The sequence below is a fragment of the Eleginops maclovinus genome, chromosome 6, assembly GCF_036324505.1.
Source record: "Eleginops maclovinus isolate JMC-PN-2008 ecotype Puerto Natales chromosome 6, JC_Emac_rtc_rv5, whole genome shotgun sequence".
Classification (NCBI taxonomy): Eukaryota; Metazoa; Chordata; class Actinopteri; order Perciformes; family Eleginopidae; genus Eleginops; species Eleginops maclovinus.
Window position 1 is genome coordinate 18,609,583 of NC_086354.1, and position 22,604 is coordinate 18,632,186.

Below are 22,604 nucleotides of genomic sequence, written 5' to 3' on the forward strand. Positions count from 1 at the left end.
AACTTATTAAATGTGTTTCATATGGTTGTTGAATGCTAACCAGCAGACACACCTGACTACTACAGATACGGTAAGACTACAACCAAGACTAAAAGTAGGCAGTCAATAATAAAAAGGCAGGTGAAGTAGGCAGACACAATGCAAAATGTATGTACGCAGCTATAAATTAGCCCTAAGAGAGTAAACGTCGAAAGTCCTGTCCTCATTGGCCCTCAACCTCAATCATCGAATTGCAGGAGCAGCACAGACAGTAGGCTTGGTTACAACAACCATAATGAGAAGAACGAGAAAAGTTCTTAGTTACGCAATAACCACTCAATTAACAGAATATTAAATAATAACTTATTTAGTCAAGGAGAAGTTGTTGAAAAATATTTTAATATATGTTCATTATAGACAATAATGTTTTGGTTAAAGAGGAAGTGAGCTGTGAGAACAGTATTCTTGAGTAAGAGCTCAAGGATTAAAAAGGTGAGTACAAGTTGTGCTAGTACAAATTGCTCAATATACAAAGTAAAAAAGTGCATGTACAATTAAAAAATCTGCAGGTTGTTCATTATTAATAATAACAATGATAATAAAACAATGTATTACATTTACAGGTACAATAATCAAACACAAAACAGAAATATTCTAAGACACGAAATTATTAACACGTTAAAGGCAATTCTTGAACATCCAATTGGTGCAGTGACAAATGTGTTTGGGGAGAGCGTTCCAGGTTCTGTGCCTTGCTAACTGACTGGTGATAAGTCAAGGGGGTTAACCCAACGATAGCTACAACTTTTGCTATATACGACCCATTTAAAAGTCGGCTGGACCTTTTTAACATGGACCAGCTATTTTGTATTGAAGTAACATGTCAATCACCAGACCTTCAATAACTATTGTATTTTTATTATTTTCTAAATAAATAATAGATTGTTCTTCAGGTCAATGTTTAGAATATAGCAGTAATCAAACGGTTTACTCCTGTTTTAGTTTCCTTTAGTGAATTGAAAATAACTGCATTGAATAGGCATGTGATTGCACAGGAGTCTGTGGCAAATTTTCAAATACAGTTTTTTGGTTTTTTTTAAGACATTTTTTGGGGGCTTTTTGCCTTTAATCGGAAAGGACAGTGGAGAGTGACAGGAAAGTGGGAGAGAGAGTCGGGGTGGGATCCGGAAAGGACCACGGGTCGGGAATCGAACCCGGGTCGCCGGTGTACGGTGCAGGTGCCCCAGCCAGTTACGCCACGGCCGGGTCCAAATACACTGTTACCCTAACAATTGTAAGTCTTCCCAGTACAGGGTGTCTGGGGGTCTTAAAAAGTATTAAAAGTTGATCAATCAATTTAGCGAAAATTAAGGTTATTAAAAAGTATTAAACAGCATTTTCCAAGGTATTAAATGTTGTAGCTTGTTATATAAGTATATAAATTGTCCAAAGAGGTTGTATTCTAAAGTTTTCCTGAACTTAATCATTGTATAGGTGTGTAGTGTGATTCTGTGTAGTTTATTTATGGCATCCCGTTGGATTTGACGTTATCTGAACAAGACATTGCGCGCTCACTGACTGACTGACTGACTGACTGCTGCTTGATAGCGCGCGAAGGTCCGTTTACGCCGGTTGACTTGTTGCATCACATTATTTGTTCTATCTGAATTATGATAAGGAGTTATCACAGACTGTTTAGTTGTGCTATCTTACAATCAATACTGTATAGCCTATAGTAAATGTGAGGTAAAGTGTGTCGCCAACGTAACCGGTTAGAAGTCGAAGTGGCGATGAGGTCTTAAAATGTATGGAAAGGGTCTTAAAAGGTATTACATTTGGCTTCAGGATTCCTGCATATACCCTGCAGTACATCCCATTAATACATTTCTTCACAGTCATTACAAAATATTTTAATTGAATGTTCATTATAAATACTGACAGTCCTAGTGCCTTTGGACATTTTAGCTAGTGTGGGAATAAATCAATATATTTAAACGGAACTTTAAAGGGCATAATTCACTGTTTCCTGACGGACCAGATCTCAAACTTGTTATTGTTTTTAGCCTCAAGTAGCATGTAGCTAATGGAATATTGAGTATGTGAGTATAATAAGAATGACACGTGGATATACATAGCACTCATTGACGCTACATTATCATGTGTTATTGTGTGTTTAATTATGTAACAATGAATATTAGATGAATTGTGTAACAAGGATATTATAAGAGATGTGATATGGTTACGTTATAAAAGGGAAGAAGAAGATGACAAAGAAGATGACAAAGTCAGATGTGCCGAAGACCCGCCCCGCCGTCACTAACCAATGAGTGAAAAAGAGTCCGGAAGGACCTTAGATTAGAAAACAATTTGAGAAGTTTAAGAACGGCCTTTCTTCCTACGAGGCTGTAGACAGATAACCACTCGAAAGTGGACTGTGGACCAGTTAAATAGAAGAAGACCTCGGCCGAGCGTCCATTGTAAATGTATTATATCATTGTGTTAATAAATCTTGTGAAATTTAAATGAGAAGTCTCTTGGATTTTTTTAGACCATCTTACTATAAAAATTAGAAGCCTACACTCAGTGTGTCAGTATCAACAACATCAGTGTGAGAGTTGTCCTTGCTGAAGAAAAGGGGGTTGTCAAAAGTTTTTATGTTGACAGGGATGGATAAGCGATGAGCAAACTTCTTATAGAGGAAGAAGGCAATCACAGCCCCTGTGGCAATCCCAATAATGCTCATCACAGTTGCCACAGCTATGTTGTCATGATGAAAGGGATCAGCTATTCGCAAACAAAAAAGAAGATGATGGTCAGCCAACAGTAATTGAGTCACAATTGTTTAAGTATAAGATGTGTTACTTACGAGCTGGTAGTGTCGTTGTTGTGGTTGGTGTCATTACTAGAGAGAAAAGGGGTAAATGTGATAATTTGTAAACCAACATCTGACTACACAATATCAGCCGAGTAGTGGCCAAAACTGATACAGATTGAATGTTGTCCATAACAACTGCATGTTTTTCTGTGTAGTGGGTTATTATACAAGACAACCAATGCAGCATATCATTAACCTCATGAACACAGTTACATTTTTATTTCATGTAGTTTGACAACTTTTATAACTTTGTGGCCGTGAACCATAGGAAAACACTTTTTAGTGCTCAACTATACACACACGTTGTAGTGAAGCACAATGCAAAAAATATAAAATACAAAATCCCACTTGTTCTACCAGCTGGGAGGGCACAAGATGGGGGGAGCAATTACATGATTACATTAGTTAAGGTTTGTTGGTGTCAGATGGAACAGGGAAGTCAGTGTCTGGCACATTTCCAGTTCAAGTCTTAAAAAATAGAAAGCTGTGGTCGTATCACTCTATTTTTGCCTTTTCTTACACTGTCAATCATTTTAAAAGACAAACATTTTTTGGAATGTGATCTTAGGAAAAAAATAGGAAAAACGATTTTACCTTTAGGTGTTTTGCAGATGTATGGTCTCCTAAATAACTGATTGTTTGTGTTCCATGTCCCGTCTAAAGCACTAATCTCTACTTGGCTGCCTTCATTAGGTTGATCTTCGGCCCAATAAGTGTAGTCCACGATTGTTTTGTCCAACCACAACCACTTCCCTAGAGACACATTTTTATAATACTTTCTGTTTAATACCAGGTGCTTGTTCTGTCTCAATACTTTGAGTGAAACAATAACCAAAGTTTGTGAACAACAGAGAAATTTTTTAAAAATGTATCATTTTAACACAGTTTGATGGACGTTAAATGTACCTTTGTGAGTTTTAAACAGGCCAATCCAGAACGAGCTATGGCTGTCTTTAAATATGTGTATGTTGCTTTGAATGAAGTCTTGTTCAAAGGGATGTTCAATACTGGCCAGTGATCCACCTTCACAAAACAAAAGAGTAATCGTTACTGCCAGCTCATGCGTTTTAGTCTCATAAATATCTACGGCTATCTACAAAAATGACCTACCATGCCTTACACAGCTGACAGATGCATCTCCCCACTGTTTTATTTTGAAGACAAATTTGTAACAGTAACCGTGAAATGGTATCCAGTTGTTCTTCCCGTCTGTGTTCAATGCATCTGAGTCGTCAGGGCAAATGCCTGTAAAAACACTTGGCTCTGTTGGTGGCACATCTGTAATTGAGAGAATCAAAAATGACACACGAGTCTAATCATTTAATATTGAAACACTCTCAAATCGAGTAAATCCAAAAATCCCTGTATGTCACACAACTCAAAACACACATCGGTAAAAGCTACAATCTAGGGCTGCAACCAGTGCTGGCCCTGGGCACAGGTGAACTTGGCGCCCACCTAGGGCGCCGAATTGGTGGGGGCGCCGCCGAATTGGTGCCCTCTAGTGGCGCCCTTAAGCATACATGTTTCTCTTAACCAGGGCCGGCCCTGGGCATAGGCAGTATAGGCAACTACGCTAACGTTGCATACAGAGCCAATCATGGCCCGTCACTACCAGTGACCAGCGCCTATGACTCGCGCATGCATGCTGTTGACCAAACCGCTTGAGGCCCAGTGGGATCACTTAAACTAAAGTTGACTATCTAAACACCCAGAGTCCTTTACCTCACCGAGCTGTAGTTATCAGAGCCTGACAGGAGAGGACTCTCCCTCCACCTAGTTTTAGAAACAGCTCCTCTGTTAGCACAGCTAGTTAACCCGATGCTAACAACAACAATGCCCGGCACCGGTGCGCTCTCTCTCACTCGCGTGCTCGCTCACTCACACACAAAATGCGCTTATGCCACACACACAGGGCGGAGCTGGAATGACACAGACCAACAGATCGCCACTGGGCTTTCAACTAAAGACACAACCTCGCAAAAACCACGGCACCTGTACGGCTCCTTATGCGTAGTCTACTGCAATTGTTGAAACCACTACACCCTGCTGTGCAATAAGTGAGGTAATGTGCAGCGAGGCGGAGACCCAACGAATAGATAACGAAATTCGCTGCCAACTTTTGAGTAATCAATTTTTAACGATTTTATGGATTTGTTGTTGCAGTCCTAGTACAATCCATTTCTTTTATAATTCTAGTGTGGTTATAAACAGTGATTTAAGTGTCAAACGTTTACATATTTAAGTTATGCCCCAACCGTTTACATAATTGACAGGTTAATCATTTAATGTTGAAACATGTTGGCATTTAGGATGAGTTGTACATTCATTAATTCAAATACACATTAGTTGTTGACATACCTGTAGACTTCATGCAAACAAAGTTCATGGTCTGCTTGCAGTCAGCGGTCTTCCATTGTCCATCCACATCCACATAGACACAAGGTCTGTCCCTGCTTGGTTCATTTTTTCCCCAGTAAGAAAATTTCATGAACCAGCCATCAATATATCTGAAATACCTATTGGTCTGAAAGCAAAGTTTGACAACACTTCATTCAGATGTATTATTATTATTGTTGTTATCGTTGTTGTTGTATTTGTTGTTGTTGTTGTTGTTGTTGTTGTTGTTGTTGTTGTTGTTGTTGTTGTTATTAACACTTACAGGAATGACTTAATCCTGAAGGATTGTTTAGCTACATTAGCAGTGTGCCTGTGTAATGTGAAATCTAGGATCATCACTTTGGTCCAGACTGAAATATCGCCTCTGGAAAGATTGCCATACATTTCTGTACAGCCATACATGGTGAAGGGTGATTCCTAATGTCTTTGGTGATCCCTTGACATTTGTTTTTAGCTACCATGGGGTTGACATTTGTGATTTTGAGTAACATTTCTCAGGTATATGGACTACTATTGAATTTCGTACATAACTTCATTTTGACCTGAGGACAAATTGCAATTGCGTTGGTGATCTTTTAACTTTTGGTTTATAACCGAATGCCTGGCTGCCTCAACAAGCCATCAGCCACACCTGTATTTTGGTTATCATTTTTGCTGATGTTTGTTGTAACAAACACAAAATTGTGTTGCTTGGCCTTGTGCTATAGGCTTTCAGCACTGTACCTGATTTTTGTTCAGTCCAATCCAGAGAGGAGCTTTAAGATTCAAAGCCAGCAGCTCAACATACGCCTGTGACCATATGTTCTGCAGGCTAACCAGTCTGGCACCATCACCTTCACAATGCATTTTGGCTGAATGCCAGCTCATATTTTGAGTAACAACCTTTATAGAGTCATTTAATATTTTGACATAGTCCCTGGAAATCATTGGTTCAGGGGAGTCTGGGAAAGAAGGATCTGTTGAGGGTGAGAAATAAGAAGAATCAAATTTAGTTTTTTATTTTGTCTTAAGATCATACCATAGTTGTAAAGATGCTAAACCTAACTTACAATAACAGATGATATAGCGAATATACTGTATGTTGTGAAGACAGCATCGATTTATCATCACAGTTAAGTTGATATGGCAAACTTGTTAGCCAATACTTTCAAAAGGAATCTGGAGTTTAAGGACATTGTTATGCTTTTGTGATTTAATTCATGTTAATCATAAAACATGTTAGCTACGGCTGCTTTAACCATAATGATAAAAGACTCTTAACAAAATATTCCAATATTTGGGTAGTAATGTAAAGCCATTGTTAGAACACATGTGTCAATGAGAAAGGACAGAAAAGTGTCTCACCAACACTTTGAAGGCATACAAATCCGTAGGTTTCATTGCAATACTTTTGAATCCATTTCCCAACACCAAAGGAAGAGTTGGTTGTGATCACAGCACACTGTGCTTGGTTAAGCAAAAACTGTGATGAGAAGAGAAAACTGTGTAAGGATACAATTTAAAGAGGCATTATTATCATTTGAATTTCAAACTGGTTAAAGGCGAAATTCCAACCATCCCATGAGAAATTGTTATGCCAGAAATTATTTTCTTCCCCTTTTTTTATAATATAAGAACATTCCTTTCACGTACTGTAGCCACAGGTCAATCTTACAAAATATACATTTAATACAGAGTTATATTAGCAACTTAGAACAGTAGTCCAAGTGCTAAGCATGTGGGGGCTGCTGTGCTTTAGAAAACCATAGGGTCTTTGTGCTTAACTTTAAGGGAAAGTATTCCACCCTGTTTGTGTGCTAGTGCATTGCCAGTGAAGCATGCCTCTTCAAATGAGGCACGATGCTTGGCGTATTGTATTGCTGCCAGCTGCTTTCTCCGATGGGCTCATCCAAACAACTTCACACTCAGCAAAATATAACATGTAAGGTATCAAAATATTTGTCAATATATTAAACGGAAGAGCTGTAAATAAAATTAAGTAGCATACATTGTGATGGTAATGCTTTTCTTTCACTCTTTACTTAAAATAGAGTTTGTACTCTGATGAATAATAGATATACTTTAGAAAACATTTGTTTAGAACGTCTTCTACCACTGGCAATCATTTCAAAATAAATTTGAAAAGTAATGCAATGCTTTGTCGTAATCATTACGCTTAAAGTAGAGCATATTATTTTTTACGTAGGTTTTTAGTTTTATTTTGTTAAGGCTGTTAATGTTTTGATTAAGTACCAAGTTATACAGGGGAATACAGTGATACTTATTGGGGAATAAACAAAACAGTTACTGTCACACTAGTGATGCACACTTAGATTGTGTGCTTCCAGCAGGCTATAGGCACATTTAGTTGAATCAAGTGAAGTGAACCAGAGTCCATGTTAGTGATTGTGCATTCTATGATATCAGTTAAGTGTATCTACTTAACAAATGTATATTAAGCATCCATGTCATTTTAATATAATCATTATACATTTAAAGTTAGTATATCCAGCTTCCATGTAACTAGCTTCCTTTTAACATTAATAAAATGGATCCTTCCAGCGCCCAGTTAGCAGGAGAAATGAACTGTAGTCAATAAGATGCAGGCAACATATTGGTCTGTCTGTATAACACTAACCCTGCACTCCCCCTGCTGCAAAAATGGCTTTTCGCTCGAGTTAAAGTTAATTAATAATGAATAATTGTCACGTGGCGGATCAGATGAGTGGTTCTAAAATAATATAAAGGATTATACCCAAACACTGACACAGACTCTTTGCTTAATAGTTCGATGTCTAGTTACTGTTGATGGTAAATGTATTCAATTGAAGCAAATCATTCTTCAGTGCGTGATATTTTTCCAAGTAAGCTAAGTTCTCCTGCTCTGTGAGCTGTGCCGACAGTGTCCATATGGACGTATTGGTTAAGAACGTCTGACTCTTTCGAAACGTCTTACCTTTAGTGATCTGTCATACATTTTGAGAAAATCCCTTTCAGACCACTCCTGTTAATGCAGATATGAATTGTTTTTAGAAATAATCAAAGAGTACGGTAATAAATGACAGAAATACATTTGTCTCAGGACTTCTAAAGTTTGTGGTTAAATAATTAATAATGGTAAACAATTAGGCCTCAATTCAATTTGAACATGTTACCCAATATCTTTGAGGAAAAAACTTGTCCTAATTGGAAAAACAGACAATGGAAAAATAAGATGCCACTTGCATTATAACACTCATTTGTGTTTCTGTCCACTTACTTCAACATTCAAAAATGTCCTTGGTTGCCCATCAGTCCAATAAAATGAATGCCAAAATGAACTGCGTAAACCAATCCAAAGGTCTGTAGTAGGTGTGTCAGCCATTTGAGTTATCAGAAACACTGAAAATGTAACAGAATGTTCATGAAAAATTAACTCCTTAAGATGAACCTCAATTGTCTGTACTTCCGGATGTGCACTCTTCTGTTTTTGACATGTAGGTCTATTATAAAGAGGAAACGACAGAATTCAGTGTCCCTCACACATCACTATCAATAGCATAGAGCTAGTTAAAATCACATTATTTTAGTGAACAGCACTTCTAGGTTCTGCTGGCTTTAGATTGGTTTTACATCTTATAGACATGAGACTTCAACTTCTTAAAATTCTACTCAATAAAAAAGTGTTGTAATAGGGTGATTGTATAACCTCCAGCCATCACACATGTCCAATGTAATCTTGTCATATGTATGCTGTATCGTTGTCACCTGCCATCTCATGCTGTAAATGATCCTGACCATGCAACCATTAACACAACAATAATTTAAAAGACCGGCTGCTAAATTACCAGGGGAAAAAAAGTGAAAACAAACCTTCCACATGTCTTGAGGATATAGAAGCCAAGTTTCCACCCATAGCTTTGCATTGTTCCCTTGCCTCTTTCCATGTTGCTTTTTGGTCTTTAATGATTTTGTAACACTAGAAGTAAGGAATAAAATACACTTAATACAGGCACTCAAACAGTGTCATATGTTGTACATCGATTCTGATTGTACATAAGAAGCTCAATCTCGAAAGAGCACCACATAAAAACGTATCAGCATTTATATATTTTTAAGACAATGCTGTCCATCAAAGGCCAATATCAATGCAAGCACTGAGAGTTCAATTCTGTTCGACTTGACGTTTATACCAGGGCATTCAACACAACACGTTTAAATGCTAAAAGTTATCTCTGACCTTATGGTTTAGTTGTTTCCAGTGGGGTGGGCAGCCACCTTTAGGGGCAACTGTGGGTGCCACTGTGGTGTTGGCAGGTGGTGAGCCACTGCGTTTACAAATGGATCCAAACTCATACCCGCAATTGTAATTATACCAGTACCCTATGAACCAATCCAAGCATTAAAAAATCAAATAAGAGTCAATCTTTTAGAAATGATCAAAAGTTAGTGCTATTAATGATCAGCCTTTTTAGTGTGTTATATTTCAGTAATTACTGTTCTGCTATTTATAACAGCTTTTATCAGTAATGGCAAAGTTTCCTATTCCTATGCTAGATTTGAAATGCGTACTTAAGAATGAAGAATTATTCTAGTGCAATTTGGCTCGCAGAAAAACATGAATCAAGTCCCAAAACATCCCCTCTAGATGGACATTAGACCATACCCCCCGATTTGCATGTCATTTGCATAACAACAATTCAGGCGAATCGATCAGTTCACTCACCGTTTGAATAGCCCATGATGACACAGCTCTCATCATAATATTTGAAAATAGGCTGACCTTTACTCCAACTTTGAAACACGACTGGAGAACTATCCATCCACCTTTTTGAGTTACACAATCAAACCGAATGTTATGAAAAACAGATACATTTTTCAGGGATTTCCCAGGACGGTCAATGTAAAGGTTTACAATGTTTAAAGGTTTGACTTATTCACATTCAAACACAAATGATCAGGATATAAATCATAGTAATTGTATCTGAATATTTATTTTGATTCGACATTTTGTTTACTTAATAGTAAAAACTAACAGTTAACATAAATGCACAAGATAACATTATGATTTACCAAAAAGGTTGAATAAATAATGAGCAACTAAATCTGCTATAACTGTACGGTCTAAACTGAAAGCCATATTCAACAATAAGTTACAGAAATGCTAATCGGCTTAGAGTATATAACCTTTGTGTTTGTATTAATAACACCCATGTAATTAAGTATTTTTTCCCAAATGTCATATTTAATGTTTCTTTATCATTTGCATTAAATCCATACTCACTCATACGTTTCATCAAGGTCAACATTCAGGCCTATCCAGTGAGAAATATAGTTTTCAAACATCTACACACAGACAGAGGCGCAGGTTAATTACCAGTAAGATCTACATTTCAGTTTGCGCTTAAGTTAAATCCCTTAGTTGATGTACTTGAATTGTTAATCTCTTTGTTTAATGTTGTCAAGATGTCACTGCTTACCTGTTTCCACAAAAAGACCCTTTCAGCTTCGCTGTTGATCGTTACTAAGTCAGCATGCCTCTGTTGGCAGAAGTGACGAGCTTGTTCCATAGCCATCTTCTTGTTGTTAATATAATATTGAGTCCCATTCCATTCTAGCCACCCATCTGAGGTCTCATTGTAGTCTGAAAACAAGTCAGAAAGATATCATGCATCTCTTATATAACTATAGTATTTTTAAACGGTTGCTTTTGGGTATGAAGTCTAATGGCAGTTTAGATTGAAAGAAATGCAGCACCTGCTACATGGTCATTTGTAAATTACGTATAACAATAATTCAAATTACAACACTTTAGAATACTAAATAATTCCAATTAATTAAAAGAGCAAATAATCTTATCTTCATGTGTTGATATTTGGGTGATTAAGGGACAAGTGTACATAAACCAAAGATTTCACATTGCAATTAGATGTAATATACAAATTGGGAGACCCAAAAAGATCATCATTCAGGCAAAAACCGTGCCAAATGTATTCATATTTTTAGCAAGTACTACAACTGTTATATTTTGTATACAGTTATATATACCACTGACACTGGGCATAGCATTTTAGTGAAACTAACCATTATAAAATACAAATTCCCTTTTGGGTGCTGTTTTTTTTAAGAGAACAAACGACAATTAAAAAGCAGCAAAAAAAATGGATTTTAATTTCAGTTGTACTTCAATAATCATATTTCCATACGTATTCGCCCACTTACCGGGGATGACAGGGACTGGAGGCGGCTTTGGAGTTGCTCCTGTTAGGGCATGGATAACAAAACTAATATCTTTAGTATAAAGGTGATAGTGAGCACCTCTGGTTTGATAAATTGCATACCCTTAAACACATTAAATGAAGACATTGAAAAAAACGTTCAACAAATGTCTCAAAAGAACACACTTTTTCCTGAAAACCCATGTAACCAAATAAATGACCCTGCATTACCTGTACGGATCTGACACAGCCATTGATTATACTTCTCACAGTTCACATCACTCCAAAACCCAGACCAATTCCGAACATATGGACGGAATTCAGCACAAGATTCAACGTTGTTAATATTGTCTGGCTCTCCGGTCACCCAGTGTAGAAAGTTCACCTGCAAACATAAGAAAACAACTAAACATCCAATGACAAAAGGATTCATTTTCATTTAGTTGAATTAACTAAATATGATATACTAAGCCATTGAAGGAGATGAAAACGTTTAACTTACCGGTGACCCATCACTCCAAACGTAGCCCGTGACTGGGTCTGGAGCACTAAGTCCAATCCAGGCTGATCCAGAGTCACTGTATAATGGACAGACTCATTTTAAGGATTTAAATAAACAACCTGTTAAATGTTTTATCAACAAACCTTTGCCAAAGTAATTATGTTACCTGACCAAATGCTCCCCTAAACACTATCCCCTTTGCAGCCTTTTGAAACCAGTTTTGTGCGTTTACATTTTTTTAATTATGATTTAGTTGTTTTTCGTTTACCATAGGCTACAAAGCTGTACTTTTCTGTCAATGATAATGCTTACAACCTGATTTTAACCTAAACAAACAGGGAAGAATTTACAGCATTTAGAAAGAATGACAGTAATCTTTAAGCGGTGTGTGATTGAGACTGGAGATTTTGTCAATTACAGTTATGATTGTATAAGACCAGGTCATAATGTACCGCTGCACTGTGGTTAGCTCAAATTTGTTGTGGATGCTGAGCAGGTCTCCTCCGATAGTCCTGCAGTAATCCCTGGCCTCATACCAGGTCCTCTTCTTTTCTGATGGCTCTGGGAACAACTTCAAACAAGACGGGAAGTTCAACTGTGTTAAGTGATGTGAAGTGGTCTCAAGTGGAATACATGTAGTTTGTGTCAATTTCTCGTTTTTTTTGTTTTGTTTTCACTGCCATGCAATTCATTGTTAACATCAGCGCTGGAATTACAGGAGGAAGTTGGGCCAAATTTGGTAAAGTTGAATAATTTGCGTTAATTACGTGTGAAGGTTTCCAGATTAATCGCATGTTAACAACGTTGACAGCCCTAATTTGAATCAATTGCCAAATTGTTAATACGAGAAAAAGTCATTACGTTTTACAATATCACGCATTCCTTTGTGAATCCGCTGCAATGCACTTGTCTCACTTGAGTTTTGTTCGATTTTACCTTAAAGCAAAAGTTTCTGGATTGTATTTGAGTCCAACCGTCGGCACACTTAAGAGGGGCACGAGTGGGTGGTTCAGGGGTTCGAACTGCCCCCTCTGCCAGATGTTTACAGATGTATTTCTCCTTATTGGTGCAGGGCAGTAAATCCCAAAGGCCAGCAAAAACCCCGGTTGTCATCGCAACACACCCCTGTTGGTGACCTTGAATTGTTGAGGAAGAAGTTATGAATTTCAGTAGTGAAGCCATTTTCATCTTACAGATGGATTTCGCAATGTCACCATACCTGGCATTTCAGCATTCCAGTGAGTGAACCTCACTGAGTTTGAGTTGGTCCACACAAATACATCAATGTCATTTTGGTTTGAGAGGCCCAGCCAGAAGTATTTCTCTGGTCTCAACCCAACCAAGCTGACGAGGAAGGCATTATCCACTCTGGAAACATTTACACATTTAAGGTTGTAGGACTTTCAAGATGATGGACAGTAACAAACATTTTTCTTTGAGTATTTTTACCCATTTGAAACATCAGCTAGGTAGGAATCTGATCTCTTGCAGTCACTTTTGGCTTCATCAAATGTCTTTGTCTCTGTTCCTACATGGTAGCAGTAGGAGCCGTGTCTTTTCCAACCCTGGGTAATAGGGAAACAAAAGTGGGAAGATTTGTTGTCTTTCCTAAATGTAAATGATACATTTCCAAAGAACGCAAAGATTAAAAAAACGAAACTTGACCGCAATATGTCTGCAGGGATTTGATACGGTTGCTTATTCATTGAATATAAGATTCCTGTTTATTCAAATGATTCGGTTATGAACAGAGTAGATCAGCACACCTCCATCATCATCAGTATATTGTAGCCTATGTTCTTGATCTACGGATGGCTGAAATTCTGTCAATTTGAACATGGCCTTCCAAGCTATTTGAAGCAGAGCTTGGGCTTACAAATAAACATATCATCACGTGCTTTACTTTCAAATTAATATTGTCCTCTCTCAAGAAACAAAACTAAGGATCTAATCAAGCATTTAGAACCAACTTTCGGGCCCAGTATGATAACATTCCAGTGTTAAACCTTTGTAACCCCCCATATACACACATTCTTAGAATAAGAAACACAAAGGTTCACTTACAGTTTTGCAGCCTACATCCTGCTCCACTTCATCCCCAGAAGGTTCAGAGGCACTCATCTTCATACAAATGAAGCCATGTTTCTCATCACACACACGGTCAGCCCAGTTCCCATTCTGAAAGTTAAAGGCACACAAGTCATTTATTTCAACCATTTCAACAAAATGTTCCCTGTAAGTTTAGCCCTTGTGTTGGATCTGCTATTATAGATTCCAGGTGCTAACGTACCGGCTACATTACTGTCAAGAACAGGCTCCACCCCAAACTATGGAAAATGTGTCTTTTTTTTACCTCCCTTTATACACAGGTGTTATCCTTTTGAAATATATAGGGCCTTTGCTACATGTTGCCACATCGTTTAATGTGTAATTATAAGCAACTTGGAGCTCCTTACCTCTCCTCTGATGAGAACACAGTCCTCTGGGTCAGAAAGGACAGCAGGTCTACCAGACTCCCAGCTGGTGAAGGTAACATCAGAGTGGTCAATCCAGTCAAACAGCCTCTCTGTCTTTTTATCATTCAGTCCAATCCAAAGCTCATCATTGGATGCTGCAAACATGGAGCGAAAAAAGAAGCCTTTAATTCAACTGCCTTTGAAATATCATTATGATACGAGATGTTTACTGGCCCAGGAATCTGTGTGCAAGTTGTAATTCTCCAGATTGCTGGGACTATGATACTCATTACAAAGCTGAACACAAAGCTATATATTGGGAGGAAAATGATTTGTCTTGAATCCATACCCTTAGAGGGGAAGGTAATGAAAGATAAAGATTCGATCTCTCAGGTACAGTATATTGTTCTCTGAAAACTCTTTTTTAAGCTTTTTAATTATTTATTTTCCTCACATACCATAGCCAAGTTGAGAGATGACAAAGCTTTGGTCCTCCACATTGCGGATGCTCACTAGGTCGCCTCCTTCTTGACGGCATGCTTTCTGAGCGTCAGACCATGTTTTCTGCTCTCGGTTAAGGTGGAAGCAGTGGCCATTGTAGGGAATCCAAGGGCTTGAACAAAATCCTGTCTCTGATCCTGAAAAGAACAAAGAAATGTACAAACTGAGTCACACGTGTATTTACCCAAAGACAAAATATTAACACACAAAAAAGTTTAAATAAATCAGAGTAAATGGATTTGTTTTGTTCACCTGTAGTAGGATGAGTCGCAGCTCTTTCACTGTAACAGATGTACCCAAGTTTCTTGGTGCATGATGAACTTTGCCACGAGTACTGCACAGCAGGATCAACAATTCCACAGTCGTACCCAGGATCAGGAAGTGGATGTCCTAAAACAAGAGGATGGTTAACCTCCACGTGTCAGTTTTCAGATGTGTCTCGGATCACTCAAGTTTTATATTTAAAAAATAAAATGCTATCAAATGACATTATTATAAATCACAGGCTTAAAAAAAAGCATTGTAGTGATTATATGTTTAACAGCAGTCACGATTAATCATGATAAAGTGGCACGGGCATTTCGGGGACACAGTAGACCTGTTGCTATTGTTTATGGTGCTAAGCTTCGATCTAAAATGCACTGGAAATGTATACGTATGTTTGACTCTAAAAATATTAACATTATTGTGTACACTATGATGACCAGATTCAAATGCAAACATCAAGGACAGCTCCCCTTTGATAAATGAATCGACTGGAATCATAAGTCTTTCAACTAAACTGATCAAGAGTTCAAAATACTCAGTTTTAATATTCATCTAAGCTGTTGTGTATAAAGTACAAAAATGCAGTGTATACGAGATGCAGAAATCTTAGTGTCATACGATTAGCAACACAAAGTATTGAAGTGGAATAAAACACGTACCAGAGTACCAGTTCAGATAACGGAAAGGTCTCTCATTAGACCAGTGCCAGCCATGTTCTGGGTTCTTGATCAGCCCGGTCCAAAGCTTTACCCCCGCCCTCTCGCCCTGTTGCCCTAGCAGTGCTGTGGGCGATCGTGTTTTTGATTATGCGAATGTGGAAAGCACAGGAAGAAAAGATGATATTTAAAGAAATGGGTACGACTCAAACATTAATCACAGGTCTCACTATTGTCTCGACTAAAATCCATTTCTTTGCACATCTGCATAATGTTACCAATGTGCACTACGCTAAAGTTATATATACATATTTTAACACTTGTATGTCAAATTTTCATCGGATTTCCTTTTTGTATGATTTTATTATATAGTAATAGTTTAAAAATAGTTTTTAATATATGTTTTTTCATCTTTATTTCATTCTAGTTATATATGCATAATTGTACAGCAAAGCAAATCGTATGTGTGGCAAAAAACCTCGTTCTATAACAAGGCATGTATAACAAGCAGCTTTTAAGTTCCTGTTCTATGTTAAACTAATTGAAGCATTTTTATATATCCCAAGTTGATATGTTAAATATTAAAGTCGGTGTCACCTTACCTGTGACGTAGGCCTGTTGGTGAGGATCGGTGATGCTCAGCAGTGAAGACACCTGCTGTTTGCAGCTGGCTTCAGCCTGGGCCCAAGTCAGAGCTGAGTTTGTGTTGATCTGGTAATACGCTCCTGTAGTAGTGTGTTTATTCCAGTGTTCTTTGGCTGCGTACACAGACAGAATAGGGAAATGCTTTTAAAAATGTTATGCAATTTTCCATTCTTTACGACCTCTCATACGATCTTTTGCATATATAGCTCTGAAAAAAATTAAGAGACCACTTCACATTTTTCTTAAATCTGTATCTCTACATGTATGGCAGCCATTCTATTCCAGTGTGTGTTGAATTCCAACAGAGAGAAATGTTGTCAGAAGTTTATAGAATACAAAAAAACAAATAATAATTTTACTCAAACTGAAACGGATCATTTTGCAGTGGTCTCTTAATTTTTTCCAGAGCTGTACCTGTCTGTATTCACAACCATTCATACAGATGCAAATTCACACACATTCACGCACCGTCGGCCATGCGGTCGGGAGCAATTTTGGATTAATTATCTTGCCCAGGGACGCCTCAACATGTTGACACCACCCATCTTCAACATTAGCCACCTTTGCATTTTTAAAAGCTGTATTGCAACCATTCTCTCATTATAGTAAAATAAAACAGACAGTACTTACAGTTAGTTGGGCAATACCCCCAGAGTCCATCATCATAGTTAGTTTGAACTGCACACCAAAGTCGTTTTTCTGTGTTATCATTCGTCGTGCATTGACTGTACCACCTGTCTTTGTACTGGAAGGGAAACATGCAGGCCCTACCATTTGCATTTCCCTCAATGGTGAACCATTCTGAACAGATAAACAAACAAAACAAAGAATATCTTGAGTATTGAAATCTAGGATGGGATCCATTCCATGAGTCTGTTTTTATCTCTCTAGTTCTATGTTATTATCTCTCTAAAGATTTACAAATAATTGACATACTAATTCTCTAAAGTGCGAAATGAGTGTGGGCAAGAATGTTATAATGATTGTATACTGTACTGTACCTCTGTATGTTCTTGCACAAGCACCGCTGGACGTCCCTGAAATTGTGAGGTGGTTATTTGGTCCGATAGTTTTAGAGAGAACTGCTGTGTTGTCTGCAGTGAGCTCTATGTAAAGCTTTTGTCCTTTGAGGGCGAGCACTGTTCCATTATTGCATTCCCACTTTTGGAGTTGGCTGGTTTCATCACAAACGTAGAGGCTTATTTCACTTCCAACACTTTTCCCCTGGGCTCCCAGGCACTTATTTGACCATTGAACCTGAAGTCTGTCACCGTTTGTCCAGAATACATCATGGCAGTAGAAGTTATTTTTAACCAAACAAAAACCAGTGTCTTTGTTAGTTAGTTGAAATGGGGAATCTGTGGAGAAATATGTTTTAAAGTATCAATACAGAGCAATGATAAAATGCACAATTAATCAGCGAATGCTAGTTGTTCAGTCTTTCATTATGGTTTGTGTTGAATAAAATGAAACGTTGCACTGACAACAATAATGACAATTATTCCAAGAATAAACAGAAACAAACCTTCTACTTTGAATCACAATTACGTCAATATTGAATTCGAACAAACACATGGTAAAGACTAGAACAGTCCCCCACAGAGTAGTTATATTGAGCATTGTTAAAGATTCAACTGCTCTAAAGAGACACACAGAAAGCATTCACTTTAAAGTTGGAATACCTTACCATCTAAAGCTAAACTTCCCAATGTTTGGATGAGGAATACCAAAGCTGTACAAGTTATCTTCATTGTTAGTATTCTTCTCGCACCTGAAAACCTAATCTATGCATTTCTCACAGCGGATTTAGGAGTTCTGTGAGTGATTGTGGAAAGAACAGGATTAATATAGCATTTACTTATATTGCGAAATGTGATGTTTTGGTGAATCAGTATCACGTTAGATGGATTTGTCAGCTATTTCATAAAAAAAGGGAGGGCAGATACTGATAATTGAGGATGAAACTGCACACTATCCTGGAGTAGGTTCAGCCTCAGACTGTCTGTATATAATTTCTATATTTTAACTTTTCATTTGTATTTCATATCCTTGTGTGAATCTGTTCTGTTTTTTCTTATCTCTATCTGTTGCTGCATAAACGCCTGAATTTCCCCACGGGGATTAATAAGTGTACATCTTATCATATCTTATGTTAATGGCGCTCTTGTGGGTTTTTTGGCAATTGTTACGTCACTAATCAGCAGACAAACCAAACAATCTCTACCACCTTAAATTAACAACTGTTTAACCTGTAAAAAACCTACAGGAAATAAAGCTGCAATGATCTTGCTGATTGACAATGAGCATTTCGAACAGTAACTCTTCTATGAATTGTGTCATACAACGCCCAACCTTGTTTCCTCAGAAAAGATGACTTACTCAGAGTGCTACCAGTAACGAATGAAATATGTTGTCCCTACAGTAAGATACTGCTTTTCCTCACAAAACACATTTTTAGACATAACTCAATAATATATGCTAATTATGACAATTTGTCTCAAATGATAAATTGATGATATTTTGTAAAGTCAGGCATGTAAACTGTTACTACATTGTTTAGTGGAACCGTGTAATTAGCTAGTTTTAAATTATTATTTGTAAGGGCTTTGCATAAACAATCAAACACGATAGAGAAGAATATTGTACATTTCAGCCTTAGAGGAATGTAATCACGTGCTAGATGTACTATTTTGAACTGAAGGAGTTGAAGGCTTTTGTTAATAGAACAGGGTGTTATTCAAGCAAATCCTGCCATCCATTTATCAATAATTCCAATTACCAAATTAGCTTCCCATGCTTGTTTTAATTTGACTATTTTACTTGCAAGAAACAAACCTCAGAACTAAATGTCTTGCTCCTTGGGAGCCCAACAGACACCTTAACATCATTTTAACTTCAGGGAGTGACTTATTGAATGTTGAATGTGTTCCATTAGACAAATGCATAGGAAAGATGAAAAAGTGCAAGAGAAAGTACACTGCCAGCACAGCAGGTGTATTAGCTCATAGGCAAAACTTGAAAAACATTGAAAGTTACACCCTAAATGAAAAAGATCCTTCAAATTTCGGACCATCAATGTATTTAAAGAGACATAAAATACAAAATACATATCAGATAAGTTTTACCTACATGTAGGGTAACAACTAATCAGAGTGTAATGAGTCTTGTTGTGGCTTCTAGAGAACAGGGACTTTTTGTACTGTGCAAGTAAGTGATACATTGGTTGGTTTCCGTTCTAATTTTTTTGCCTCCACAGCAAAAATAAAGAATAAAGCGAGCCATTAAATACATTTTTGGACGGCTTTGTGCCAACTTTAACTAGCTAACAAACTTTACTTAATCGCACTGACCTACATAGGGTTTCCATTCTGTGCATGTGCATACTATAACAGTGAAACTTGTTGTTCCCACAGTGGGTACAAGCTAATGCTGACCTAAGATTGGTTTTATTGTTTAGGGACAGCTAGCTCCAGTTTATTTGGCCCCAGATGCTCCGGTAAACACCTTATTTGTGACCTAGATGACAGTTTAAGTTAAACGTATTGTCCGCGCTTGTTTAGTCTAGCGTTTGAAGAATGTTGATTACCCATTTGGAACTAATTAAAACCTCTTCCTTTCCCTGAGACCTTCAGAATTGGTTTGACAACCGCTGTGGCAACTCGTGTCTACCGCAAATGTCTTAATTTGCACAACTCCGAATAAATCAAAACAGTGGGGGTTTTTTGCCATCAAGTTCTTGCTCCCCCCTGCCTCTTTGAGTTTTGTCTCCATTGCTTCAGTAGTTTCCATAACAATAGGATTTTTGTTAGTTTTACATTGAAACCAGCCTGGTTCCCTCACTGTCGATTTGCTTCCTTTTTCTTGCGGCAAAAAAAGGAAGTGAAAGGACTTCATCATTAATGAGTGCCTTTTTTAAATCTCAAGATGTCAGGTACTAGGAACCTACACTGACATCAGCGGTGATATTTTACGTGCTTTTAACGTAATGTACTTTAAACTCCCCGTGTTAAACCATTATTTATGTGTTTGTATCATTTGGAGAAACTGCACCTAAACAGAGACACTTAAGGCAATACTGGGTCACTGAACGCCTCTCGTGTTAACTTGCCACAAGTTACAGCTAACTGAACCTGGCTTGGTTTCAGTTAATGCAATGCTGGGACACTGAACGCATCAGTGGCTTGTTTTTTAACACAGACAGAGAGTTAGCAAGCAGAGATTAAAGACACTGTCACTTAAGCAAAGTATTTGGGCCTGTGCCGCGACCACCAACCCAGCACTGCTATGCCTCCACTCACCTCTTCCTCTGAATGTGACAGTTGTTTCCGCCTGAGCCAGAGGATCTCCGAGCTGGAAGGTACAATATCCGTGTTGTAAAGATGAGGAAATAGTAGTTACCTGGATGTAACTCTAGTTCTATGAGTTTGTGTGGAGCCCTCTAACGGACTTCACTATTGGTTTACCCTCTCAAGGCTCCGCCCCGGCACCTGAGAAAGATTGACTGTACTCTCCGCCCAATCGGGGTAGCATCCTCCCCTACAAAACCCCAGAAACTGTGTTGCTCGTGTCCCTTGACACACAGCAACAACAACCAGGATCAGCTGGGCTTATAGTTAGAGGGCTCCGCACATACTCATAGAACTGGAGTTACATCCAGGTAACTACTATTTCTATTTCGTATGTGCTCTGCCCTGTAACGGGCTTCACTATTGGTTAAAACCTGAGGCGAAGGCCGTAAGGATGAGATGTACTCCCAGCTGAGCTCGAAACAACCCTGAACCCAACCAGGAATAAGAAAAGAATTCCACAGCAATGCACCGGTCGAGCGCTGCCTGCCTGGGGTTCATATCCCTGAGGTAGGACTGCACAAAGGTCGAAGTGGAAGACCAAGACGCAGCTAGGCAGATGTCCTCCACTGAAACACCCCTCAGAAGCGCCATTGAGGCAGAAATGCCCCTGGTGGAGTGTGCCCTGAGACCAGTAGGAGGAACACGGCCCTTCACCTCGTAGCATCTGCGAATGGCATCACAAATCCAGTGAGCTCCCTGAACCCGACCACCGTGGCAGACAAACAATCGGTCGGACCGTCTGAAAACTGCCGACATAGCAACAGAGGGTGCGTATGGGACACAAGGTGTGAAGGCGCTCCTCCTCTCCGTCCACATGAGGATGCGGACAGAACGCCCTAAGGTGAATCATCCTAGACCTGAATGAAGAAGCGATAACCTTCGGCCGAAAAGACGGATTCGGCCGCAACACCACCGACCCCCTGTCATCACTAATAGACATACAGGAGTGGTGCACAGACAACGCGCATAAATCCCCCGCCCTCTTGGCTGACGTGTGGGCCAAAAGGAGCACCGTCTTAGGTGATAAGATGTCAAGGTCTGCCTGATCCGCTCGGATTCTCCAGAGGCACGAAAATAACGGACAGATGCTGCGTCCGGACTCGGTGAAGCAGCTGCATCTTCAGGCGCGAGGGCAGGAAAGCGTACAAAAGGCCGGTGGGCCAAACCTGGTGGGCTAGTGCATCCACATCCAAAGGAGGGCAGTCGTCTGCCCTCAGGGAGAACCAAAGAGGGCATTGAGTGTTCTCCCTGCTTGCAGACAGATCGGCCACCGGCTGCCATATCTGTGTCACTATGTCGGCGGATAGGCACCACTCCTCCTCGAGTGGCCCCCCCCGGGACATCCTGTCCGCCCCCGTGTTGAGGGACCCCGGGATGTGTCGGGCCCTCAACGAACAGAGGCGGCAATCTGTAAGATGGCTGCTGCCACTCTGTGTAGCCGCGGGGATCGGACAACCCCCTGTCTGTTGAGATATGCCACCACTGTGGCCGTCACCCTGTCCCTCTCGGACCGGAGCGACGGCACAACCTTGGCCCGGCCAGAGCGAGGCCGAGGGGACGAGGCAGACCCTCACCTCATTTTCTATGGGAGGGACTCCCTTGTCCCACTCCCAGCCTTCGACCGTGGAGTATGGTCCGTACGCCACTGCCGGCGGTTTTGCGCTCAGCGGGGAGGTCCACTCCCGCCACGCATAATCAAAGATGGGCGCCATCTTGTACGTGTGGTGTGTTTTCCGTGTGGTGTGTTTTCTTTCCTACTCTTTTCTCTTCTCCCCCTCTCTTCAATGCAGCCAATCAG

At 39.2% G+C, this 22,604-nt stretch overlaps 1 protein-coding gene across 1 annotated transcript; it reads right to left on the minus strand.

Moving 5' to 3' along the window:
* Window positions 1–391: 391 nt before the first annotated feature.
* On the minus strand, window positions 392–18,256 carry LOC134865725 (macrophage mannose receptor 1-like). The gene is made up of 31 exons (XM_063885404.1): window positions 18,145–18,256; window positions 17,459–17,815; window positions 17,088–17,258; window positions 16,415–16,570; window positions 15,816–15,938; window positions 15,142–15,279; window positions 14,847–15,026; window positions 14,389–14,543; window positions 13,997–14,110; window positions 13,382–13,497; window positions 13,152–13,300; window positions 12,869–13,068; window positions 12,385–12,503; window positions 11,933–12,008; window positions 11,662–11,815; window positions 11,435–11,473; window positions 10,693–10,856; window positions 10,497–10,558; window positions 9,939–10,039; window positions 9,453–9,595; window positions 9,086–9,191; window positions 8,493–8,614; window positions 8,190–8,237; window positions 6,599–6,716; window positions 5,978–6,210; window positions 5,216–5,381; window positions 3,965–4,132; window positions 3,761–3,877; window positions 3,449–3,607; window positions 2,846–2,881; window positions 392–2,763 (listed from the first exon to the last, which is right to left on the minus strand). The coding sequence occupies exons 1-31, from the start codon at window positions 18,206–18,208 to the stop codon at window positions 2,546–2,548; spliced, it is 4,272 nt and encodes a 1,423-aa protein (XP_063741474.1). The 5' UTR covers window positions 18,209–18,256; the 3' UTR covers window positions 392–2,545.
* Window positions 18,257–22,604: the final 4,348 nt, after the last annotated feature.